We start from the raw sequence: 26,087 nt of genomic DNA, 5'->3' as shown, positions 1-26,087 counted from the left end.
AGGCGGGGAAAGAGTGACCCACAGTGTCCTGGGAGCGGGGACCGTGTTGCCAATGTTGCCAATTTGTACTTCCCAAGCGCTTAGTACAGTGCTCTGCACATAGTAAGCGCTCAATAAATACGATTGATGATGACCATGGTTTCCCGTCCTACGGATATATACATATATATATGTTTGTACATACTTATTACTCTATTTAGTTTACTTGTACCTATCTATTCTATTCTATCAGTATGTTTGGTTTTGTTCTCCGTCTCCCCCTTTTAGACTGTGAGCCCACTGTTGGGTAGGGACCGTCTCTAGATGTTGCCAACTTGGACCTCCCAAGCGCTTAGTCCAGTGCTCCGCACACAGTAAGCGCTCAATAAATACGATTGATTGATTTTACTTGTACCTATCTATTCTGTTCTATTTTGTTAGTATGTTTGGTTTTGTTCTCCATCTCCCCCTTTTAGACTGCGAGCCCACTGTTGGGTAGGGACCGTCCCTATATGTTGCCAACTTGGACTTCCCAAGCGCTTAGTCCAGTGCTCTGCACACAGTAAGCGCTCAATAAATACAATTGACTGATTGGTTGATTGATTGATTTTACTTGTACCTGTCTATTCTGTTCTATTTTATTTTGTTAGTATGTTTGGTTTTGTTCTCTGTCTCCCCCTTTTAGACTGCGAGCCCGCTGTTGGGTAGGGACCGTCTCTATATGTTGCCAACTTGGAAGTCCCAAGCGCTTAGTCCAGTGCTCTGCACACAGTAAGCGCTCAAGAAATATGAATGACTGATTGATTGATTTTACTTGTACCTATCTATTCTGTTTTGTTAGTATGTTTGGTTTTGTTCTCCATCTCCCCCTTTTAGACTGTGAGCCCACTGTTGGGTAGGGACCGTCTCTAGATGTTGCCAACTTGGACCTCCCAAGCGCTTAGTCCAGTGCTCTGCACGCAGTAAGCGCTCAGTAAATACGATTGACTGATTGATTTTACTTGTACCTATCTGTTCTGTTCTGTTTTGTTAGTATGTTTGGTTTTGTTCTCCGTCTCCCCCTTTTAGACTGCGAGCCCACTGGTGGGTAGGGACCGTCCCTAGATGTTGCCAACTTGGACTTCCCAAGCGCTTAGTCCAGTGCTCTGCACACAGTAAGCGCTCAATAAATACGATTGATGATGATACAGAGGAAGAAACCAGAGCCCAGAGAGGCCCGGCGAGCAGCCTGTGGTCACCCAGCACTTGGGGGCTTGGGGGCGGAGCCAGGGCCAAAATACCTTCTGAATTTATTTGAGCGCAAACTACGTGTGGGAGTTCCTGCTGGGACGACTTTTTCCTTCCTGGTCCCGAGAGGGAGGAGAGTGGGAGGACGGGAACGATTGGGCCAGTCCCGCCCGTAGGCCGGACCGCTCCTCCGGTGACCCGGACGGGCCCGCCGTCGTGGCGGACACGTCACGTCGGGGCCCGGGTCCAGCGGAGCTGCCCTGCGAGCAGGGATCGTCTCCCGAGTGCCCGGGACAGGGCTTACGGTCTGCAGTGGGTACTGACGATGGGTGGGAAATGCCAAGACGGCACCTTTCAGGAGCCCGCGTGGCGCTTGACGGGGCCTCGGTGCCGCCGGCTGACGGGCCCCGGCCCCCTTGTCTGTCGTAGGATCACAGTCACGTTCAACATCAACAACAGCATACCGCCGTCGCTGGACGAGGAGGAGCCCCGGGACGCCCAGAACGCCGAGGAGCCCGAGGTGGGGAGCGGCCGGGGGCTTGTCTGGGTTCCCGACGGCGGGAAAACCCGGGTCGGTGGCCCAGCTCTGCCCTGACTGTCGTTCAGTCAGTCGTATTTATCGAGCACCGTACTAAGCGCTTGGGAAGCCCAAGTTGGCAACATAGGGAGACGGTCCCTACCCAACAGGGGGACCCCGGGCAAGCGACTGCACCTCTCTGCATCGCCACCCCACTCCCAGGGGGATAAAGGGAGAGGGGTGGGGGGCTCCCGCCTTGGCCGCCGTCGGCTCTGACCTCTGATCCCCCTCCCTTCCAGCCCGAGCTCACGTCGACGCCCAACTTTGTGGTGGAGGTGGTGAAGAATGACGCCAAGAGGGCCCTGGTGCTGGACTGCCACTACCCCGAGGACGAGGTGGGGGCCGGGGGCCGGGGCGGGCGGCGGGCCCCCTCGGGACCCCGGTCCCGCCCCTGAGCCCCGTGTGCCCGCACTCCCCACAGGTCGCCCGGGGCGGGGAGGGTGAGGAGGAGGAGGAGAACGACATCTTCACCATCCGGGAGGTGAGCTTCCAGGAGAGCGACGACGCCGAGTGGAAGGACACGAGCTACACCCTCAATACCGACTCCCTGGACTGGGTAGGTGGGCCCGGCTGCGGCGGGGGCGCGTGTCCGGCGGCCGGCCTCGGCCCCCCACCCCTGACGCTCCCCCTCCGCCGCCACGCAGGCCCTGTACGACCACCTCATGGACTTCCTGGCAGACCGGGGGGTGGACAACACCTTTGCGGACGAGCTGGTGGAGCTGAGCACGGCCCTGGAGCACCAGGAGTACATCGGCTTCCTGGAGGATCTCAAGGGCTTCGTCAAGTGCCAGTAGGGCGAGGCCGGTGACCCCAGGGGCCGCGGGCTCGCCCCCCTACCTTACTCTGGGGCCTGGGGAAGCGTGGGGCGCCAATAAAAGCGATGTACAGTGCTCCTTGGCCTGGACGCTCCCTCCTCTGCCGGGGGAAGGTGTTTTCCCGCTGTTCCTCCTGCCCTCCCCCTTCCCGCCGGGATCCGGGTTAGAGCCGCGGCTTCGCCCGGGCCCCAACAGAAACCGGCCCCGGCGTACATCCGTGACAGAGCTTTAATCCAACACCGTAGAGTTTCCAAAGCGCGGCGTTCGCGTGCGACTCCATATAATACAAGCCCCCTCCCTTCGAGGCCTCCCGGCCCCCCCGCCGCGGGAGGTCAGAGCACCACCGTCCACGACTCGCAGGCCTGGGGGGAGGAAAGCGGAAGGAGACGGTGGATGGGAGTGGAGGCAGCGGGGGCTCAAGGGGCTGCTGAATAAGGTAGGGGGCTCTGGCTTTTATCCCAATCCCCCCCATCGCCCTTGCCAGGATGCTGGACTGGCACAGAGAAGCAGGATGGGCTAGTGGAAAGAGCCCGGGCCGGCCAGAGAACCCGGTTCCCATCCCGGCTCTGCCACTCGTCACCAGTCAGGTGGCCAAGGGTAAGTCACTTCACTTTGCTTTTGTTCCCTGACCAGTTCTCCCTCTTAGAATCAATCAATCGTATTTATTGAGCACTCACTGTGCGCAGAGCGCCGTACTAAGCGCTTGAACGGAAGCAGTGTGGCTCAGTGGAAAGAGCCCGGGGGTTCTAATCCCGGCTCCGCCGCTTGTCGGCTGTGTGACTTTGAGCAAGTCGCTTCTCTGTGCCTCATCTGCAAAATGGGGGTGAAGACTGTGAGCCCCCGAGGGGCCAACCTGATTACCTTTATCCCCCCCCCCCCCCCCCAAGGCTTAGAACAGTGCTTGGCACAAAGTCAGTGCTTAATACGTGGGACGGGGACCTGATGAAGTGGCACCTACCCCAGTGCTTGGCATACAGTGCGCCACAATACCTGGCAGCTCATAAAAAGGCTGGGAGCCTCTTCGGTGCCGCAGCTGACGGAGAAGTGGGGCTGGTGGGAGCAGAAGCTGTTGTGCTCCGCCAGGCTGGCCTCCAGGCATGCCCGCAGCTTCTGCTCGGTCAGCTCCGCGCCCTGGGGGCCGGGGAGAGGGGCCGGTTGCGTCCCTGCAACTGTGAACGACTTGAACCCACACGTGTGACTGTAGCCGGAGCCTCGGGTGGTTGCCCCAACCCCGCCACCCGCCCGATGGAGGGATGCCAAGGCGGGGAGGCGGGCTGGGGGCAGGTACCGCGTACGGCGCTGGGCTTTGGGGGAGTGCAGTAGAGTTGTCTAGAGGGGGAGACGCTTCAGGTGCGTATAAGTGTGGTTGGGGTACAGACCCGAGCGCGCGGCTGCTACCGGGGAGGGGGTGGGGGAGAAGGGCGTGCCCGGCCCCCGGGACTCACCGGTGATAGGAGGTGCAGTCCGCACTGGCACACCACCTCGCCGCCGGAGACGGACAGATTGTACCTGGGGCGGGGAACGATGGGCGCCGGTCAGAGCGAGGGGCCCGCGCTCCCCAGGGCTCCCCCGGGGGGGGACGGAGGGGGGGACGGGACGGTCCTCGGTCCTCACCTGGAGCAGACGGGGCAGATGAGGTGGTCCCGCTGCAGCCCCTGGAGCAGGGCGTGGAGACAGCGCTCGTCGAACCGCACGCTCTGCTCGTACTCCGCCACGAGGCTCAGCTCTGGCCCGCGACACGGGGGTTAGTGCCTGGTGGGTGGGGCGGCCCCCCCGCCCCCCCACTTTACCCCTTCGCGGGCTGTGACGGTCCCCCCCACCCCCTCTGCCCAGTCTTGGGGGGGGGGTCACCTTGGTTCATCAGCTCCTGCTGGATTTCCTCCAAAACGGCCAGCTCCTCGGGGTCCTTCACCTGGACGGGGGGCGAGGGGCAGGGCTCCGCTGTGGGCCGGCGGGCGTGGGGCCCCTCCGCGTGAGGGGGACAGGGCCACGGACCCCCCACCTCTACGGGGGGCCGGGAACCCAAGCAGGGAGTCAAGTGGCGGGTCCGATACGGGGGCGTCGGGCGAGAAGCCGGGGGGGAACGGGCACTGACCTGTCCGAACATCTCGTTGGCGTCCTGGGGGGCCGGGTTGCCGTGGGCTGCCCGCAGGTCCCTCCACTCCACCTCCATCACCTCCTGCACCAGGAAAGGGTCCGGCGCGGCCCGGACCCCGCCACCTCCTCCTCCTCCTCCTCCTCCTCCTCCTCCTCCTCCTCCTCCTCCTCCTCCTCCAGCCCGGCGGTACCGCTCCAGGAGCCGGGACCGGCTGTTCCGCAGCCTCTCAGCGCATCGCTTGGGGAAGGGAAGAATAACGACGGCATTCATCATCATCATCATCATCAATCGTATTTATTGAGCGCTTACTATGCGCAGAGCACTGTACTAAGCACTTGGGAAGTACAAACTGGCAACATCTAGAGACAGTCCCTACCCAACAGCGGGCTCACAGTCTAAAAGGGGGAGACAGAGAACAAAACCAAACATACTAACACGGAGACACAGACGCTAGACTGTAAACTCACTGTGGGCTCACTAAGCGCTTACTACGTGCCAAGCACTCTTCTAGGGAAAATAGAGGCGGTGTGGCTCAATGGCAAGAGCCACTTGTACATATTTACTCTATTTTATTTTGTTAATATATTTTGTTTTAGTTGTCTGCCCCTTCTAGACTGTGAGCCCGCTGTTGGCACTCTTCTAGGGAAAATAGAGGCGGTGTGGCTCAATGGCAAGAGCCACTTGTACATATTTACTCTTTTATTTTGTTAATATATTTTGTTTTGTGGTCTGCCCCTTCTAGACTGTGAGCCCGCTGTTGGCACTCTTCTAGGGAAAATAGAGGCGGTGTGGCCCAATGGCAAGAGCCATTTGTACATATTTACTCTATTTTATTTTGTTAATATATTTTGTTTTAGTTGTCTGCCCCTTCTAGACTGTGAGCCCGCTGCTGGCACTCTTCTAGGGAAAATAGAGGCGGTGTGGCCCAATGGCAAGAGCCACTTGTACGTATTTACTCTATTTTATTTTGTTAATATACTTTGTTTTAGTTGTCTGCCCCTTCTAGACTGTGAGCCCGCTGTTGGCACTCTTCTAGGGAAAATAGAGGCGGTGTGGCCCAATGGCAAGAGCCACTTGTACATATTTACTCTATTTTATTTTGTTAATATATTTTGTTTTAGTTGTCTGCCCCTTCTAGACTGTGAGCCCGCTGTTGGCACTCTTCTAGGGAAAATAGAGGCGGTGTGGCCCAATGGCAAGAGTCACTTGTATATATTTACTCTATTTTATTTTGTTAAGATATTTTGTTTTGTGGTCTGCCCCTTCTAGACTGTGAGCCCGCTGTTGGCACTCTTCTAGGGAAAATAGAGGCAGTGTGGCTCAATGGCAAGAGCCACTTGTACATATTTACTCTATTTTATTTTGTTAATATACTTTGTTTTAGTTGTCTGTCCCTTCTAGACTGTGAGCCCGCTGTTGGCACTATTCTAGGGAAAATAGAGGCAGTGTGGCCCAATGGCAAGAGCCACTTGTACATATTTACTCTATTTTATTTTATTAATATATTTTGTTTTAGTTGTCTGCCCCTTCTAGCCTGTGAGCCCGCTGTTGGGTAGAGACCGTCTCTCTAGGTTGCCAATTTGTACTTCCCAAGCGCTTAGTCCAGTGCTCAGCACACAGTAAGCGCTCAATCAATACGATTGAATGAATGAAAAAGAGCACGGGCTTGGGAATTCATTCATTCAATCGTATTTATTGAGCGCTTACTGTGTGCAGAGCACTCAACTAAGCGCTTGGGAAGTACAAGTTGGGAGTCAGAGGACGTGGGTTCTAATCCACATATAGACCGCCTCTATCTCTTGCCGATTTGCACTTCGCAAGCGCTTAGTACAGTGCCCTGCACACAGTACACGCTCAATAAATACGATATGTTGCCAACTTGTACTTCCCAAGCGCTTAGTACAGTGCTCTGCACACAGTAAGCGCTGCTCAATAAACACGATTGATTGACTGAATGGATGCATGAATAATCCCGATTCCGCCGCTTGTCTGCTGTGTGACTTTAGGCAAGCCACTTCACTTCTCTGGGCCTCAGCGACCTCATCTGGCAGTGTGGCTCAACGGAAAGAGCCCGGGCTTGGGAGTCAGAGGTCGTGGGTTCTAATCCTGGCTCCGCCACTTGTCAGCTGGGTGGCTTTGGGCAAGTCACTTCACTTTTCTGTGCCTGTTTCCTCATCTGTAAAATGGGGATTAAAACTGTGGGACAACGTGATCACCCTGTTTCTCCCCCAGCGCTTAGAACAGTACTAGGCACATAGTAAGCGCTTAACAAATACCATCATCACCTGGAAAATGGGGGTGGAGGCTGTAAGCCCCACGTGGGACAACCTGATGACCCTGTATCTCCCCCAGCGCTTAGAACAGTGCTCGGCACATAGTAAGCGCTTAACAAATACCATCATCATCTGGAAAATGGGGATGAAGACTGAGCCCCACGTGGGACAGCCTGATGACTCTGTATCTCCTCCAGCGCTTAGAACAGTGCTCGGCACATAGTAAGCGCCTAACAAATACCATCATCGTCGCCTGTAAAATGGGGATAAAGACTGAGCCCCACGTGGGCCAGCCTGATGACTATCTACTCCAGCGCTTAGAACAGTGCTCGGCACATAGTAAGCGCCTACCAAATACCATCATCTGGAAAATGGGGATAAAGACTGAGCCCCACGTGGGACAGCCTGATGACTCTGTATCTCCTCCAGTGCTTAGAACAGTGCTCGGCACATAGTAAGCGCTTAACAAATACCATCATCATCATCATCTGTAAAATGGGGATAAAGACTGAGCCCCACGTGGGACAGCCTGATGACTATCTACTCCAGCGCTTAGAACAGTGCTCGGCACATAGTAAGCGCCTAACAAATACCATCATCGTCGCCTGTAAAATGGGGATAAAGACTGAGCCCCACGTGGGCCAGCCTGATGACTATCTACTCCAGCGCTTAGAACAGTGCTCGGCACATAGTAAGCGCCTACCAAATACCATCATCTGGAAAATGGGGATAAAGACTGAGCCCCACGTGGGACAGCCTGATGACTCTGTATCTCCTCCAGCGCTTAGAACAGTGCTCGGCACATAGTAAGCGCTTAACAAATACCATCATCGTCATCTGTAAAATGGGGATAAAGACTGAGCCCCACGTGGGCCAGCCTGATGACTATCTACTCCAGTGCTTAGAACAGTGCTCAGCACATAGTAAGCGCTTAACAAATACCATCATCGTCGCCTGTAAAATGGGGATAAAGACTGAGCCCCACGTGGGCCAGCCTGATGACTATCTACCCCAGCGCTTAGAACAGTGCTCGGCACATAGTAAACGCTTAACAAATACCATCATCATCTGGAAAATGGGGATAAAGACTGAGCCCCACGTGGGACAGGCCGATGACCCTGTATCTCCCCCAATGCTTAGAACAGTGCTTGGCACGTAGTAAGCGCTTAAAAAATACCGTCATCGTTGTCTGTAAAATGGGGATAAAGACTGAGCCCCTCGTGGGACAGCCTGATGACTCTGTATCTCCTCCAGCGCTTAGAACAGTGCTCGGCACATAGTAAGCGCTTAACAAACACCATCATCGTCGTCTGTAAAATGGGGATGAAGCCCGTGAGCCCCACGTGGGACAGCCTGATGGCCTTGCATCTACCCCAGCGCTTAGAACAGTGCTCGGCATATAGTAAGCGCTTAACAAATGCCATCATCATCTGGAAAATGGGGATAAAGACTGAGCCCCACGTGGGACAGCCTGATGACCCTGTATCTCCCCCAATGCTTAGAACAGTGCTTGGCACACAGTAAGCGCTTAACAAATACCATCGTCGTCGCCTGTAAAATGGGGGTGAGGCCTATGAGCCCCCCGTGGGACAGCCTGATTACCATGAATCTACCCCAGTGCTTAGAACAGTGCTTGGCGCATGGGAAGCGCTTAACAAATACTACAATAAGAAGAAGGGAGGAGGAGGAAGGGGCTGCCAGAGGCCGAGAGCTCCCGGGGATGATGATAATAACGATGGCATTTGTTAAGTGCTTACTGTGTGCAAAGCACTGTTCTAAGCGCTGGGGAGGATACAAGGTGAGAAGCAGCATGGCTCAGTGAAAGAGCCCGGGCTTTGGAGTCAGAGGTCATGGGTTCAAATCCCGGCTCCGCCAATTGTCAGCTGGGGGACTTCGGGCAAGTCACTTCATTTCTCTGTCCCCCCCTCATCCCCCTCCCCATCCCCCCTCACCTTACCTCCTTCCCCTCCCCACAGCACCTGTGTATATAGATAGATGTTTGTACAGATTTATTACTCTATTTTACCTGTCCATATCTACTCTATTTTATTTTATTAATATGTTTTGTTTCGTTCTCTGTCTCCCCCTTCTAGACTGTGAGCCCGCTGTTGGGTAGGGACCGTCTCTATACGTTGCCAACTTGTACTTCCCAAGCGCTTAGTACAGCGCCCTGCACACAGTAAGCGCTCCATAAATACGACTGATTGATTCTCTGGGCCTCAGTTCCCTCATCTGTAAAATGGGGATGAAGACTGTGAGCCCCCCGTGGGACAACCTGATCGCCTGGTAACCTCCCCAGCGCTTACAGCAGTGCTTTGCACGTAGTAAGGGCTTAACAAATACCATCATCATCAGGTTGTCCCACGCGGGGCTCACAGTCCTCATCCCCATTTTGCAGATGAGGGGACTGAGGCCCGGAGAAGTGAAGTGACTTGCCCAGAGTCACACAGCTGACAAGTGGCGGAGGCGGGATTCGAACCCACGACCTCTGCCTCCCAAGTCCGGGCTCTTTCCACTGAGCCCCGCTGCTTCTGATAGGGAGGGGGATGGGCGGAGGCCCCCCCGTTTCCGCCCGCCCGCCCGCCCGCCCCTCCCCCCACCCCCCCGGGGGGTCCGTACTGGACGCCCTGACCTTCCGGTAGGTGTCCTTCCAGGGCGGCGCGCCCGCCGTCTTGTACAGCGCCCTGTGGCCCCGCGCCTCCTCCATGGAGCCCGCCGAGGCGCCTCCCGCACCACCCGCTTCCGGAACGGCCCGGAAGGCCACCCCCCCCCCACCGCGCACGCGCGCCCGACGCCCGCCGGGACTCGTAGTCCGCTCCTCGCGCGCGCTGCCCGCCGGGATTCGTAGTCCGGGCCTCGCGCTCGCGCTGCCCGCCGGGACTCGTAGTCCGCGCCTCGCGCTCGCTCTGCCCGCCGGGACTCATAGTCCGCGCCTCTCGTTCGCGCTGCCCGCCGGGACTCGTAGTCCCCGCCTCGCGCGCGCTGCCCGCCGGGACTCGTGGTCCCCGCCTCGCGCGCGCGCTGCCCGCCGGGACTCGTAGTCCGCTCCTCGCGCGCTGCCCGCCGGGATTCGTAGTCCGCCCCGCGCCGCGCGCTGCCCGCCGGGACTTAAGTCTTAATACAGTGTACTCTGTACTCTTAGTACAGTGCTCTGCACACAGTAAGCACTCAATAAATACGATTGAACGATTGACTCGTGGTCCGCGCCTCGCGCGCGCTGTCCTCCGGGACTCTTAATACAGTGCACTCTGTACTCTTAGTAAAGTGCTCTGCACACAATAAGCGCTCAATAAATACGATTGATTGATTGACTCGTGGTCCGCACCTCGCGCGCGCTGTCCGCCGGGATTTGTAGTCCTCGCGGCGCGCGCGCGCGCGCTGCCCGCCGGGACTTGTAGTCCGCGCTTCGCGCGCGCGCTGCCCGCCGGGAGTCGTGGTCCGCGCCCCCTGCCTCCAGGGCTTTTATGTCCTCTTTATTATTCAATCGTATTTATTTATTGAGCGCTTACTGTGTGCAGAGCACTGTACTAAGCGCTTGGGAAGTACAAGTTGGCAACTCTTTATTCTGTTTATTAGGGTATATATTAAGTGCCACAGTGGGCGCCCAGCAAATCAACCTCAATCAGTCGTATTTATTGAGCGCTTACTGTGTGCAGAGCACTGGACTAAGCGCTTGGGAAGTACAAGTTGGCAACATATAGAGTGTTCTGCACACAGTAAGCGCTCAAAAAATACGATTGAATGAATGAATGAATGTTATTCATAAAGATGATTGAATGCAGGAGGGAAGGAAGGAATCCCGAGGCTCCGCCCCTCTGGCGGCCCCGCCTCCCTCCCGCCACGGACGCTCCGGATTGGCCCGTCGGCCGCCCCGCGGGGCTGCGGATTGGCTGCCGGGCGGGGGAGCACCCCGCCCCGTGCGCGTGCGCGCGGCGGGGGCTGGGGGGGTCCTCGTGGGCGCGCGGTGGCCGTGTTCCGGGCGCTGATTGGTGGAGACGGTTGGGGCAAGATGGCGGCGGCGCGCGCATGCGTGCTGCGGGGGTGGGGGGGGGGTCCTCGTGGGCGCGCGGCGGCCGTGTTCCGGGCGCTGATTCGTCGAAGCGTCCGGGGAGGCGGTTGGGGCAAGATGGCGGAGGCGCGCGCATGCGCACATCGGGGTGTACTGGTGCGCTTGCGGCGTCCGTGTTCCGGGCGCTGATTGGTGGAGGCGTCCGGGGAGGCGGTTGGGGCAAGATGGTGGAGGCGCGCGCATGCGCGCATCGGGGGTCCCTGGTGGGCGCGCGGCGGCCGTGTTCCGGGCGCTGATTGGTGAAGGCGTCCGGGGAGGTGGTTGGGGAAGGATGGTGGAGGCGCGCGCATGCGCGCAGCGGGAAGGGAGAGGGGGTGTCCTGGTGGGCTTGCGGCGTCCGTGTTCCGGGCGCTGATTGGTGGAGGCGTCCGGGGAGGCGGTTGGGGCAAGATGGTGGAGGCGCGCGCATGCGCGCAGCGGGGGTCCCTGGTGGGCTTGCGGCGTCCGTGTTCCAGGCGCTGATTGGTGGAGGCGTCCGGGGAGGCGGTTGGGGAAAGATGGTGGAGGCGCGCGCATGCGCGCAGCGGGAAGGGAGGGGGGGGTGTCCTGGTGGGCTTGCGGCGTCCGTGTTCCGGGCGCTGATTGGTGGAGGCGTCCGGGGAGGCGGTTGGGGCAAGATGGTGGAGGCGCGCGCATGCGCGTAGCGGGGGGGGGGTTCCTGGTGGGCGCGCGGCGTCCGTGTTCCGGGCGCTGATTGGTGGAGGCGTCCGGGGAGGCGGTTGGGGCAAGATGGTGGAGGCGCGCGCATGCGCGTAGCCGGGGCGGGGGGTTCCTGGTGGGCGCGCGGCGGCCGTGTTCCGGGCGCTGATTGGTGGAGGCGTCCGGGGAGGCGGTTGGGGCAAGATGGCGGCGCCTGAGGCGTCGGGCGCCGAGGCGGAGCCGGAGGGCTGGCGGTCGTGGCTGTGGCAGCACGCCGTGTTCCTGCGGCTCCGCGACGGGCTGAGGGCCCCGGGACCCCCCTCTCCGCCCCCGGGCCCCGCGCCCCCCCAGAATCCGCCGTTGCCGAGGAACCTGGTGGTGGGTGTGGGCGGCGACCTGGTCCTCTGGGAGCGGGCCTGCGGCGCCTTGTTGGCCGTCCGCCTCCGGGGCCTGGACGCCGGAACCCCCCACGGCCTCGACCGATACCAGGTGCGACGGCGGCGACACCCCCTCCCTCCCCCCCTCCCCCCAACGCTTAGCACAGGGCTCCGCGCTGCCTTTTCCGGTAGTCGTCTACCCTGGGAGCCCGGATTTATTACTCTATTTTATTGGTACATATTTATATTTTATCTTGTTAATATGTTTGGTTTTGTGGTCCGTCTCCCCCCCCCCTAGACTGTGAGCCCGCTGTTGGGTGGGGACCGTCTCTATGTGTTGCCTACTTGTCCTTCCCCAGCGCTTAGTCCAGTGCTCTGCACACAGGAAGCGCTCAGTAAATACGATTGAATGAATGAATGTTGCCAACTTGGACTTCCCCAGCGCTTAGTCCAGTGCCCTGCACACAGGAAGCGCTCAATAAATACGGTTGAATGAATGAATCTCTACTCAGCCGTACCTCCTCCCCCTCCCCACAGCACCTGCATATATATATGTTTGTACAGATTTATTACTCTATTTTATTGGTACATATTTATTTATTTTATTTTGTCAGTATGTTTGGTTTTGTTCTCCGTCTCCCCCTTTTAGACTGTGAGCCCACTGTTGGGTAGGGACCGTCTCTAGATGTTGCCAACTTGGACTTCCCAAGCGCTTAGTGCAGTGCTCTGCACACAGGAAGCGCTCAATAAATACGATTGAATGAATGAGCCCCCTCCTCCCCCTCTCCATCCCCCCCCCCCGCCTTACCTCCTTCCCCTCCTCACAGCACCTGTATATATGGTTGTACAGATTTGTTACTCTGTTTATTTTATTGGTACATACTTATTTTATTTTGTTAATATGTTTGGTTTTGTTCTCTGTCTCCCCCTTTTAGACTGTGAGCCCACTGTTGGGTAGGGGCCGTCTCTAGATGTTGCCAACTTGCACTTCCCAAGCGCTTAGTCCAGTGCCCTGCACGCAGTAAGCGCTCAATAAATACGATTGAATGAATGAATCTCTGCTCAGCCGTACCTCCTTCCCCTCCCCACAGCACCTGTAGATATGTTTGTACAGATTTATTTCCCTATTTATTTTATTGGTACATACTTATTTGATTTTGTTAATATGTTTGGTTTTGTTGTCTGTCTCCCCCTTCTAGACTGTGAGCCCGCTGTTGGGTAGGGACCGTCCCTATATGTTGCCAACTTGGACTTCCCCAGCGCTTAGTCCAGTGCTCTGCACACAGGAAGCGCTCAATAAATACGGTAGAATGAATGAATCTCTACTCAGCCGTACCTCCTTCCCCTCCCCACGGCACCTGAATATATGTTTATACAGATTTGTTACTCTATTTTATTGGTGCATATTTATTTATTTTATCTTGTTAATGTGTGTTGTTTTGTCGTCTGTCTCCCCCTTCTAGACTGTGAGCCCGCTGTTGGGTAGGCACCGTCTCTGTGTGTTGCCAACTTGGACTTCCCAAGCGCTTAATACGGTGCTCTGCACACAGTAAGGGCTCAGTAAAGATGATCAATCAATCAATCGTATTTACTGAGCGCTTACTGTGTGCAGAGCACTGTACTAAGCGCTTGGGAAGTACAAGCTGGCAACATATAGAGACAGTCCCTACCCAACAGCGGGCTCACAGTCTAGAAGGGGGAGACAGAACAAAACCAAACATACTAACAAAATAAAATAAATAGAATAGATAGGTACAAGTAAAATAAGTGAATTTACTTATTATTATTATATTTATATATTATATTATTATATTTATTGTTATTATAGGCGATTGAATGAATGAATACAAAGTGATCAGGTTGTTCCACGTGGTACTGGATTAATACTTAATATTATTACTTAATACTGGAGAAGCAGCTTGGCTCAGTGGCAAGAGCCCGGGCTTTGGAGTCAGAGGTCGTGGGTTCAAATCCCGGCTCTGCCAATTGCCAGCTGCGTGGCTTTGGGCAAGTCGCTTCGCTTCTCTGGGCCTCAGTTCCCTCATCTGTAAAATGGGGATTAAGACTGTGAGCCCCCCGTGGGACACCTTGATCACCTTGTAGCCTCCCCAGCGCTTAGGATAAGTGCTTGGATTAGCGTGGTAACAATTTGGATAATGATGCTAATTGTGCTTATTGAGTGGAGAGGATAGGGCAGATTTTAGCAATGTTGTGTAGGTTAGACTGATAAAATTTGGTGATAGTTTGTTTGGGCTGAACGAGAGGTGAGTCGAGGATAATGCCAAGAAGTTTGAATGAATATATCTATTTCTCCACTTCTGTTTAGATCAACCGGTAGTATTTATTGCTCACCTGGTTTGTGCAGAGCACTGTACCCAGCACTTGGGAGAGTCTAATAAAATTAATCCAATGAAGCTATTGCTCACTCTTTACTGGCTTCCTGGTTAACTGAGAGCTAGTGTCCCCTCCATTAGCTGGCAAAGAATAGTTGTATTTATTAGGCGCTTAATGTGTGCAGATCACTAAGCGCTGGGAAGGAATACACGAGTAGGAATTAGGCTTGGTCCCTGACCCTCAGGGACCTCCCATCTTAAAAGGGAGCATAAATAAGTTTATGGGCAGGGACTGTGTCTGTTTATTAGTGTACTGTACTTTCCCAAGCACTTAGTACAATGCCCTGTGCACCGTAAGCGCTCACTAAGTACAAAGTGGGCAAGTCACTTCATTCATTCATTCAATCGTATTTATTGAGCGCTTACTGTGTGCAGAGCACTGTACTAAGCGCTTAGGAAGTACAGTTTGGCAACATATAGAGACGGTCCCTACCCAACAGTGGGCTCGCAGTCTAGAAAACTTCACTTCTCTGGGCCTCAGTTCCCTCATCTGTAAAATGGGGATGAAGACCGTGAGCCCCACGTGGGCCAACCTGATCACCTTGTATCTTCCCCAGCGCTTAGAACAGTGCTTTGCACGTAGTAAGCGCTTCACAAATGCCATCGTTTTTATTATTATAATAATTATTATTGAATGAACGCATTTGGGGTGTGGGGATTGTGTTTGTAGTTTGTGTGTGTTCCCCGCCTGCCTAGAACGGGCCTCCTCGGCATTAAGCGCGATGAGATTGGGTTTGGGGGGAAATCTAGGAAGGTTTCTGGGGGGGATGCGGGTCTGGAAGCGTTTTTCTCCAGCGAGTCGGGGGGGCTGGGATAATGGGAGGCTCATTGTCCTTACTCCCCCAGTGATTAGGGCAGTGCTTAGCAAACAGAAAGCACTTACCAACAGTACTGTTGTTATTATTGAAGAGGCGATGTAAAACTACGCCTGGTTTGAGCAGTGTTGTCAGACTGTCGTCTTGGATTTTGGAGGGATTTTACGAGGAGTAAGTGGATGGGCTGAAGCAGTTAGCTAGGATGGAATAAGTCCTTTTTCAGTACTTAGAAAAGCAGCTGAACTATAGTAGCGGTGGCATTTTTGGAGCACCCACCCGGTGCCCAGCGCTAAACTACGCGCCCACGGCTCGTTTCCTGCCTGCTCGCACGCCGGAGACCGAAACAGACATATTCTGTCTGTCATAGAGAAGCAGCGTGGCTCAGTGGAAAGAGCCCGGGCTTTGGAGTCAGAGGTCATGGGTTTGAATCCGGCTCCGCCACGTGTCTGCTGTGTGACCTTGGGCAAGTCACTTCACTTCTCTGAACCTCAGTTACCCGGAAAATGGGGATTAAGACTGTGAGCCCCACATGGGACAACTTGATCACCTTGTATCCCCCCCAGCACTTAGAACCGTGCTCTGCACATAGTAAGCGCTTAACAAATGCCATTAATATATTCTTAAGCAGAGTTGATCAGGGTAAGTGGCTGCACGTACAGCTAAATAAGCCAGTAGACCCGAGGGCTGGGGATGAGCGTAGGTGGGGTCAAAAGGGCCAGAGATGGATTCGCCTTGTGGTTCAGGGATTGAATCAGGGAAGGCTTGCCAGAGGAGGAGGTGGTGGCTTCCAGGAGGACTTTGATTATGGGGAAGTCTGAGTTCTGATGGATTTGGGGGTATAGTTGCAGGGGAGTGGGAGCCAGGGGGACGGTATGAGAGTCAAGAGCAAGGTCCGGCTAGAAGATTGGCTTGGGGGTCTCTGTGTGTGTGTGTGTGTGTTTGTTTCTGGGGGGGTCAGGGGGGAGGAGGGATAGAGAATAAAAGCTGATGCGGGAAGGGAACAGACGGGGCACGTGGGGCCAGGTGGTGGGGAGTGTTGGCTTGGGAAAGTCAAACACAGAGCAGTGGCGTGCTCCCTTCTCCCAGGGAGTTTACTCTCCGATGGGGGCGACGGACATAAAAATATATGTACGTGTATATATTTCTTTATGGTATTTGATAAGCTCTTACTTTGTGTCAGGCATTACTAAATGCTGGGATAGATGCAGGCTCATCAGGTTGGACACAGTCCTTGTCCCACATGGGCCTCAAAGTCTTAATCCCCCATTTTGCAGTCGAGGGAACTGAGGCTCGGAGAAGTGAAGTGCCTCGCCCGTGGTAACGGAGCAGACAAGGGACGGAATCAGGTCCTTCTGATTCCCAGGCCCGGGGTCTGACCACTAGGCCGTGCTCCTTCTCTTTCAACCAGAAGTCACACACGTCACTGAAATGTACAGTCCATAAAACATACAGATCCCGGTGCCGCAGGTCGGGGTAAAGCGCTTAGTACGGGGCCCTTCGGTCAGTCGGGTAAGTATATTTATTGAGCGCTTTCTGTGTACAGGGCACGTGTACTAAGTGCTTGGGAGAGGATAGTACAACAGTATACAGACACGTTGCCTTCCCAACAAACTTACAGTGTAACGGGGGGCACAATAAGCACTCAATCAATACCACTGATTGAGCCAAGAGACTGCCTAAGTGTCCGAAATGGCTGGTGGGAATAATAATAATGATAGCATTTATTAAGCGCTTACTATGTGCAAAGCACTGTTCTAAGCGCTGGGGAATTTACAAGGTGATCAGGCGGTCCCGCGTGGGGCTCACAGTCTTAATCCCCATTTTACAGAGGAGGTAACTGAGGCCCAGAGAAATGAAGTGACTTGCCCAAAGTCACACAGCTGACCAGTGGCAGAGCCGGGATTTGAACCGATGACCTCTGACTTCAAAGCCCGGGCTCTTTCCGCTGAGCCACACTACTTCCCTACTTCCCAAGCGCTTAGTACAGTGCTCTGCACACAGGAAGCGCTCGATTAATACGACGGAATGAATGAACGAATGAATGAAGCACCGTTCTAAGCGCTGGGGAGGGAAGGACGGGGGCTAGATGCATCTGGGAGTCTCATTCCCTGGGTAATAGCCAATGCTGATCAATCAATCGATCGTCTGTGGTCCGTCTCCCCCTCTAGACTGTAAAGTCCTTGTGGGCCGGGATTTTGTCTGCCGGTTCTGTCACATTGGACTGTTCCAAGCGCTGCATGTAATAAGCACTCAAGCGCTCAGTAAATACCGTTGATTGATTGATTGATCGATCGAGCTCCCAATAGGGGCAGAGCCTTATACTCAGGGGTCGTGCATGGACAGTGCGGTTAAAGGAACAACGGCCTCAAGTCATACCGTGCCATGACTTGTGGCACGGAAGCTTTCCCGGATAACCCGCAAATGTATTTCTGCCTTTCCCGGCGCGTTGACCGGCCCTCCCTGTGGTTTTTCAGCGCCTGCTGTGTATAAATCCGCCGATGTTCGAAGTCTACCAGGTCCTGCTGAGTCCCGCCCAGCACCACGTAGCCCTCATAGGGACCACGGGACTGATGGTGTTGGAGCTGCCCAAGCGCTGGGGAAAGAACTCCGAGTTTGAAGGCGGCAAATCGACGGTGAACTGCAGGTCAGTGACGTCTGTCCCGGCCCCTCGCGGGGCTCCCGGCCCGGGGGCCTTATCCCCGTTTTTACCGGCGAGGAGCCGGAGGCCCGGAGAAGCGAGGTGACCCGCCCGGGAGGGCCGCGCTGCTCCTCGGCTCAGCCCGGGGGTCGGAGCGGGAGGGGGGGGGCGTTTCCCGGGCGAGGGCGAAGCCGGAGGGCCCGGCTCTCACGGCCGGGCCCGTCTGTGCATGGCAGCACCACCCCCATCGCCGAGAGGCTTTTCACCAGCTCCACCTCCCTGACTCTGAATCACGCGGCCTGGTACCCGGGGGAGACGGAGGACCCCCACATCGTGCTCCTGACGTCTGACAACACGATCCGGTGAGCGCCGCGCTCGTCCCGGGCTGGGGGCGGAGCCTCGGCTGGAGCCCCGTCCCCCTGCCCTCCGTCAGCTCCCCGTCCGTCGATCGGTCAACTGTATTTATTGAGCGCTTCCTGGGTGCGGACCACCGTAAAGCCTCTGTGACCCGGGGTGGCGCGGCGGAGGAGGTGAGGTTTTTAGGAGCGAGCGGGCTGGGCACGTAGAGCCGAGGTCTTCCAGATCATTTTTCCGGGGAGGGGAGCTCCGGATCGGCGGTGGGAGAGACGAGAGCGACGGAGAGTTAGGGGATTCTCTCGGGAGGGGCGGATGGGGAGCTGGCAGGGGCAGACCCCCGACACGTCAGGTGGCGAGAGCCTTGGAACCGGTCCGGAGGAGGTTTTGCTCACCGCAGCGGGAATCGGGAAGCCCTCGGAGGACGTTGAGCAGACAGGAGGTGTGGGTTAAGGGTCATCTCGAGAAAATGCCCCTTGCCGCAGGCTTGCGGCCGTCCTGTTTCGGGGTGTGGACGGCGGTTGTAAAAGGGGGATTGAGACTGTGAGCCCCTCGAGGGACAGGGACTGTGTCCGACCCGATTCGCTCGTACCCACCCCGGCGCTTAGTTCGGCGCCTGGCACGTAGTGAGCACTTAATAAATACCCTGATTAAAGAGAGAGCCCCCGGGATCTCCTGGTGTCTCACACAGTTCTCTTTCTGCTGCTAGGATTTACAGCCTGCGGGAACCCCAGAGCCCCGCCAAGGTGATCCTGCTCTCCGACGCCGAGGAGGACAGCTTCCAGCTCAGTAAAGGGTACGTCTTCCGCCCGCTGCCATTCCACCGTCACAAGGGACATTCCCGGCCACCGAGCCAGGTCCGACCTTTCCCGAGGAGAGACGTAGCCAGCCGCCGCCTGCCACGGCGGGAGGGGAGGGTGTCGTGAATCCGAGGGTGCGAGGAGACCACCCCCGGGGGAGGTAAGCCAACCTAAAGGTGCCGGGACAAACGCCCGCCCCCTCCCCGTCTCCGACCCGTCCAGAAGGGCGTACACCGCGTCCCTCGGAGAGACGGCCGTGGCGTTCGACTTCGGGCCGCTGGCGGCCGTGCCGAGGAACGCGTCGGGGCAGCTCGGGCGAGACGAGGTGCTGGCGCATCCGCTGTACATCCTGTACGAGAACGGCGAGACCTTCCTCGCCTACGTCAGCCTGCGGCAGAGGTGGGGGCCCCGCACGGACCAGAGGAGACGCAGAATCTGTTTCAGTTTCGCGCTTGGGTTCCTGCGTGGTGGGGGTGGCCGGAAGGTCACAACCATGTGGCCGCAGGTGAAAGATGGGTAGGGCGAACGCGTGGTTGCCCCCAAGGGAAGGTGAATTGGGTGGGGCGGGCTCCAAGGCCGTCCTCCCGACGGGTGCCCGCTGTCGCCCACCCGCCCGCAGCCCCGGGAGCCTGGGGAAGCCTCTGGGCCCGCTGCCGATGCACCCCGCCGCCGAGGACAACTACGGCTACGACGCCTGCGCCATCCTCTGCCTGCCCTGCGTCCCCAACATCCTGGTCATCGCCACCGAGGCCGGGATGCTCTACCACTGCGTGGTTCTGGAAGGGGAAGACGGGGATGACCAGACGGTAGGTAGCGCGGGGCCGCCCTCCCCCGCGTGATCCGGCCTCGGGTCAACCCGGGGGCGGGACTTGGGTCCCTCAGAGCTGCCCTTCGCCCACGAAGCAGCGGTCCGGGATCCCCGGGAGGACTCCCGTCCTGGCAGCCGTTCGCCTCGCGGTTCTCTGGCCGGTGGGAGGACGCCTATGCTCGGCAGCTCTGCCGGGGGAGCCCGGTGCCGCGGGGAGTTGATCCCAGCGGCGGAGCGACCGCTGGCCAACCGGACGGGGATATCCGGGAGGCCGGAGGGCCCCTGGTGGAGCCGGCGGCCGACGTGCCGTCCGTGTTGTGCAGTCAGAGAAGTCGTGGGACTCGAGGTCCGACCCCATTCCGTCCCTCTACGTCTTCGAATGCGTCGAGCTGGAGCTCGCCTTGAAACTGGCGGCGGGAGAGGACGACGACGACGACCCGTTCGAGTCGGATTTCTCCTGCCCCATTAAGCTCCACAGAGGTAAGTCCGCCGGCCGGGTGTCGTCGGGTGGCCAACAGCTGTCGGGACTGGGAGAGCCTGCGGACCAAGCGCCTGTGGTGCGATCCGCGCTTGGGAGAGGCCAGCAGGCTTAGCAGGCAGGGTCCCTGCCCTCAAGGAGCCTCCTGGTAGCCTAGTGGAGGAGGCGGACCTAAAGTAGTTTAGTCACTCAATCGGTCCATCGCATTTATTGAGCGCTTACTGTATGCAGAGCGCTGTGCTCAGCGCTTGGGAGAGCCCGGTGGAACAATAAACAGACACATTCCCTGCCCAAAACGAGCTCACAGTCTACCGGGGGAGAGAGAGACATTAAAAGAAGCAGCGTGGCTCCGTGGAAAAGAGCCCGGGCTTTGGAGTCGGAGGTCGTGGGTTCAAATCCCGGCTCCGCCACTTGTCAGCTGTCTGACTTGGGGCGAGTCAGTTAATTTCTCTGCGCGTCAGTTCCCTCATCTGTCAAATGGGGATGAAGACTGAGCCCCCCGTGGGACAGCCCGATCACCTTGTAACCTCTCCAGCGCTTAGAACAGGGCTTTGCGCATAGTAAGCAAGCGCTTAAATGTCATTATTATCATTATTATTAAATAAATGACAGGTATGGACATAAGTGCCGTGGGCCTGGGAGGGGGGAATGAATGAAGGGAGCAAGTCCGAGTGATGCAGGAGAGAGGGAGAAGAGGAACGGAGGGCTTAGTGTGGGAAGGCCTCTTGGAGGAGTTGTGTCTTTAGTAAGGCTTTGAAGATGGGGAGAGTCGTTGTCTGACGGATGTTTAGGTAGGAGGAAGAGAAAACGGATGGAAAGAGTAAGGGTTCGGAGTCAGTAAGAAGCCCTGTATGGGAGCGTGGGGTGGGGGGCCACACTAAGCACTTTTCACGCCATTCCCGATGACCTAACTCAGTGTCTCCAGGGGTTGACAGCAGTGGGGATTGATGGTCTCGGGCTACTTTTCGGTCCTGGGGGGGAATCCCCCAAGCCGGTCTTGATGGTGTCGAGCGTTTACTAGGCTCTAAGCGGGCACCGGGTTGCAGAGACGGTCAGATTGGCCCCGGTCCCTGACCCACCCAGGCTCTAAGAGGAAGCCCAAATGTCCATTTCCTCTTCTGCTGTGGCCAAGTCCCTACTGAGCATGTGGGTGAACCGGGGCGGGGGGCGAGCTTCCTCTGGAGAGCGGCTGAGGGGGCGGTTAGTATGTGCCAACCACTGGGCCAGGCCCAAGTTATAATAATAATAATGATGGCATTTATTAAGCGCTTACTATGTGCAAGGCACTGTTCTAAGCGCTGAAGTTCATCAGCCTGCCTAGGGGCCCTGTCCCACACGGGGGATCAGGGCCCAAAGGAGAGAGAGAGGATGGGTGTTGAATCCCCATTTTGCAGATGAGGGAACTAAGGCACAGAGAAATGAGGTGTCTTGCCTCATCCATCAACGGTAGCGCTCAGAACAGTCCTTGGCACATAGTAAGTGCTTAATACCGCTGTTATTATTTATTGAGTACTTACTGTGTGCAGAGCTTGGGCTAAGCACTTGGGAGAGTGCCGTGCAACAGAGGTGGTGGAAAGGTTTCGTGCCCACAGTGAGCTTACGGTCGAAACCAGACATTAATAGAAATAAATTACCGTGGAGCTGAGGGTGGGGTGAATGTCACGCGCTTAAAGGGAACAGGTCTACGTGCAGGGGCGACGAAGAAGGGACGGAGAAGGGAAGGTGAGGGCTGAGTTGGGGAAGCCCTCCGGGAAGAGATGTGAATTTGGTAAGGTTTTGAAGCAGGGAGAGTGACGGTCTGGTGTATATGTGAAGGGGGGACGGAGTCAGGGCAGAGGGAAGACGTGGACGAGGGGTTGGCAGCGAGATGGAGGTTCAGGGAGTAAGTAGGTCTGCGTTAGTGGAGCGAAGAGCGCGCTGGGTTGGAGAAGGAGATTACAGAAGTGAGGCTGAGGGGGCAAGCTGATTGAGCACTTTAAAGTTGGTGGTGAGGAGGTTTGGTGTTTTTTTTCGTGTAGAACCACCAGAGGTTCTTTAGGAGCGCGGAAACACGGGCTGAATGTTTTTGTAGAAAAACGACGCGGGCGGCAGAGTGAAGCGTCCGGGAGAGACGAGTCAGGGAGGTCAGCATGGCGGCTGATGCCGTCAGTAGAGAAGGAGACTACAGAAGTGAGGCTGGGGGGGCAAGCTGATTGAGTACTTTAAAGTTGATGGTGAGGAGGTTTGGTGTTTTTTTTTTTGTGTAGAACCACCAGAGGTTCTTTAGGAGAGGGGAAACACGGGCTGAACGTTTTTGTAGAAAAACGACGCGGGCGGCAGAGTGAAGCGTCCGGGAGAGACGAGTCAGGGAGGTCAGCGTGGCGGCTGATGCCGTCAGTAGCCGTGGTGGGATGCGATGAGTGCTTGGAGCAGCAGAGTAGCAGCTTGATGAGGGGTGGATCGTGGCAACGTGGTGAAGGATGGCAGCCCAGGCCCTTGCTCTTTCCATCAGGCGGGGCGGCTTCTCTTTAGCAGGGTTTGGGCTCTGTGAGCCCAGTGTGGCAGGCGGTTGTATCCTTGGAAAGTTCGCATCGGCCTTCTAGCGCGGCTCGTGTGAGCAGCATCTGCAGCCCCCTCACCCCCCAGCACCACTTCGGCAGGAGACTACTCCCTCCCCCTCCCTCAAAGCATTACAAGTATCTTGTGGCCGACTTCCCAGCTGGGCTTATCTAATAATAATAATGTGGCATTTGTTAAGCGCTTACTATGTGCAAAGCAGTGTTCTAAGCGCTGGGGAGGCTACAGGGTGATCAGGTTGTCCCACGTGGCTCTCACAGTCTTAATCCCCATTTTACAGATGAGGTAACTGAGGCCCAGAGAAGTTGAGTGACTTGCTCAAGATCACACAGCAGGCATGTGGCAGAGGCGGCATTCGAACCCATGGCCTCTGACTCCAAAGCCCGGGCTCTTTCCACTGAGCCACGCTGCTTCTCTGGTAGTAGAGAAGTAGTAACTAGTAGGTAACTAGTAGTAGTTATCTACTACTAACTCCGCTGTGCTCTCCCAAGCGCTTGACGCAGTGCTCCGTGCCCAGGCGGTATTCCAATCCGTACCGCTGACAGATCAATTTGTTAATCGGTTTCTGGCTCCCCGTTTCCCAGTCTGGGGGGAAGGAGGGCCAATCTCTGGAGGTCCGCTCACGACAGGCTGAGCTGGGACTTTCCGCCCCTCTTCCGAGGATCTCCAAGGGGTCCCCGGCCCCCGACTCGGGCTCGGCGGGTGGGGGGGGTTTCTCGCCGCCGCTTTCTCGGGTCACGGTCCGGGACTGTGCGTTGCAGACCCCAAGTGCCCGTCCAGATACCACTGCACCCACGAAGCCGGCGTCCACAGCGTCGGCCTCACGTGGATCCACAGACTGAACAAGTTCCTCGCCTCCGGTGAGCGCCCCGGGGGTGCGGCCGGACCCACCCGGCGGCCGGGACCCCGGAGAAGCCCCTCTTGACTCTGACCGTCCGCCCGCAGACGAGGAAGACAAGGACAGCCTGCAGGCCCTGGCTGCGGACCAGAAGTGTTTCGTGGAGCACATCCTGTGCACGAAGCCGCTGCCCTGCAGGTGAGGGAGGCTCGCCCGTCCATCCTCCCTCCCCCAGCGGCTCCACCTCGGGGGGCCCGGGATTTTGGTTGGGTTGCAGGCTCGGCCCCAAGTTCCCTCCTAAGGGCCCCCCGGTCGTGGGACCCAGGAGGGCACTTCTCCCTTAGGCAGCCGGCGCCCATCCAAGGATTCTGGATCGTCTCCGACATCCTGGGGCCCACGATGATCTGCGTGACCAGCACCTATGAGTGTCTCACACGCCCGCTCCTGTACGTGAGGCCCGTCCCCCCGGCCCGCTCCCCTCCGGCACGGCAGCCGCCGGGTTTGACCCGAGCCCTTTCGGGGACCTTTAGCCAGCGGGCCTCGCTCCCAGCCGGCCGTGGTCTCAAGTTCCGTTACGGTAGCCGTTAGAGGATTTGGGATTTTTAATGCGGGGCGTGAGGTTGGAACTGCTTCCCTTCCTGCTCCCCTGCACTCTTCCCACCCCCAAACCAGGTGTCTCCCTCGCGGTGAGCTTAAGTTGCGGGGTGAGGGTGCATGGGATGCGTGATTAGCTTTTGGAAGGGGGAGCAGCGGCCGCCTCTCCGTTCCCGGCAGGACCACGGTCCACCCGGCCTCCCCCCCGCTCCTCTGCGCCAGGGAGGACGGGGAGGTGGCCGAGTCGCCCCTGCGACTGCTGGCCGACCCCCAGGACTCCTTCGAGAAGCGCATCCGGACCATCTTGCAGCGCAGCGTGGCCAATCCGGCCTTTCTGAGGTGAGGGCGGTGACGCCGGCGGGGCGGGGAGGAGGGGGCCGCCGCTTCCCGAGGGAAAGCGGCTGGACCGTTCCCTCTCCTTCCCCCCAGATCTTCCGCCAAGGACGAGGCTCCCCCTCCCGCAGAATGTCTCCAGCTACTGAGCCGGGCCACGCAAGTCTTCAGGGAAGAGTACATCCTGAAGCAAGACCTGGCCAGGGAGGAGATCCAGCGCAGGTAACCCCGGCCCTGCCGCCCGCAGACCCTCCGTCCTGGCCCCCCTCACGCGCTTGTCCTGTTTTTCTCCCCCCCGTTTCAGGGTGAAGCTGTTGTGTGGACAGAAAAAGAAACAACTGGAAGATCTGAGTTACTGTCGTGAGGAAAGGTATGGGGCGGGGGGGAGAGGAGAGGGGCGGCCTGCCTCCCCGTCATCATCGCCCGCTAACCGGGGCCGGGAGGCTTCCAAGCACTTCCCGCGTTGTACAGGAAAAGCCTGCGCGAGACGGCGGAGCGGCTGGCCGACAAGTACGAGGAGGCCAAAGAGAAGCAGGAAGACATCATGAACAGGTCGGGTGGGCCGCAGACGGGGGGGGAGACTGCCCATTCCCCTCCCGCCCCCCTGCCCACTAACGGTCCCTTCTCTCTGCGCGCCTTAAAGGATGAAAAAAGTGCTTTACAACTTCCACTGCCAGCTGCCCGTGCTGTCGGACAGCGAGCGGGACATGAAGAAAGAACTGCTGATGGTCCTGGATCAGCTGTGCCACCTGGGCAACGCCATCAAACAGGTGCGGGGGGGGCCCCCGGGACGGCGGGCGAAGGGCGGGGAGGGAAGGGGGGCGGGGGTCTGACTGGTGCTGCGGGCCTTTCCCCTCCTCCCCTCGCTCAGGTGACGATGAAGAAGGACTATCAGCAGCAGAAGATGGGGAAGGGGCTGAGCCCCCACAAAGCCACCATCACGCTCAGCGCCTACCAGCGCCAGTGCATCCAGACGGTGCTCAAAGAGGCGTAAGTGGAAGGGCTGAACCCCCGGCGGGGGGCCGGGCCACTCATCACCTCCCTCCCTTGGGGGGAAGGATGGGACCCCCACAATGGGAGGGCACGGGTGGGGTGTGCCCACCTCGATGCCCTTGGGGGCCGGGCCGCTAGCCGGCACTTGAGCCCTCAACTGACCATTATAGCGACTGACTGCTCTCTCTCTTTCTCTCCCCGCGCAGGGGTGAGCACATCAGGGAGATGGTCAAGCAAATCAACGACGTCAGAAACCACGTGACCTTCTAGCGCCCGCGGAGCGACGGGCAGCCCGTCCGTCGGGGGACCAGGCCCGGTACAGCGACCGCCTCTTTACTTACCGTCCACCCTCTTATTTTTATATAAAAAAAGCGTTCGAATAAACTAGAAAGGCATTTTTTAAGGAAAGGTGGAGCTGGCGGAGTCGAGGTGC

The 26,087-nt window shown here is 57.4% G+C and overlaps 2 protein-coding genes across 5 annotated transcripts; one reads left to right on the top strand and one right to left on the bottom strand.

The window, feature by feature from the left end:
* Positions 1 to 2,808: 2,808 nt before the first annotated feature.
* Positions 2,809 to 9,710, bottom strand: RPAIN (RPA interacting protein). 3 transcript variants are annotated; one of them, XR_005454669.1, is made up of 7 exons: positions 9,602 to 9,710; positions 4,694 to 4,933; positions 4,450 to 4,510; positions 4,213 to 4,324; positions 4,044 to 4,107; positions 3,589 to 3,767; positions 2,809 to 2,960 (listed from the first exon to the last, which is right to left on the bottom strand). XR_005454669.1 is itself a non-coding variant. In XM_038759497.1 (7 exons), the coding sequence occupies exons 1-7, from the start codon at positions 9,674 to 9,676 to the stop codon at positions 2,931 to 2,933; spliced, it is 771 nt and encodes a 256-aa protein (XP_038615425.1). In that variant the 5' UTR covers positions 9,677 to 9,710; the 3' UTR covers positions 2,809 to 2,930. The 3 variants fall into 3 exon arrangements, 2 of the variants coding, with proteins under 2 accessions (XP_038615425.1, XP_038615426.1); XM_038759497.1 differs by having other exon boundaries at positions 3,589 to 3,777; XM_038759498.1 differs by having other exon boundaries at positions 3,589 to 3,729.
* Positions 9,711 to 11,881: 2,171 nt separating this feature from the next.
* NUP88 (nucleoporin 88) lies at positions 11,882 to 26,051 on the top strand. 2 transcript variants are annotated; one of them, XM_038759813.1, is made up of 17 exons: positions 11,882 to 12,166; positions 17,737 to 17,906; positions 18,137 to 18,262; positions 18,964 to 19,050; positions 19,280 to 19,453; positions 19,674 to 19,860; positions 20,186 to 20,342; positions 23,658 to 23,756; positions 23,842 to 23,932; positions 24,079 to 24,180; positions 24,509 to 24,667; positions 24,758 to 24,883; positions 24,966 to 25,031; positions 25,133 to 25,213; positions 25,305 to 25,431; positions 25,533 to 25,651; positions 25,861 to 26,051. In XM_038759813.1, exons 1-17 carry the CDS (start codon positions 11,882 to 11,884, stop codon positions 25,922 to 25,924), a joined length of 2,220 nt encoding a protein of 739 aa, XP_038615741.1. In that variant the 3' UTR covers positions 25,925 to 26,051. The 2 variants fall into 2 exon arrangements, with proteins under 2 accessions (XP_038615741.1, XP_038615740.1); XM_038759812.1 differs by having other exon boundaries at positions 19,277 to 19,453.
* Positions 26,052 to 26,087: the final 36 nt, after the last annotated feature.

This window comes from Tachyglossus aculeatus, chromosome 17 (assembly GCF_015852505.1).
Source record: "Tachyglossus aculeatus isolate mTacAcu1 chromosome 17, mTacAcu1.pri, whole genome shotgun sequence".
NCBI lineage: Eukaryota > Metazoa > Chordata > Mammalia > Monotremata > Tachyglossidae > Tachyglossus > Tachyglossus aculeatus.
This window is presented reverse-complemented; position numbering and strand designations above follow the sequence as displayed.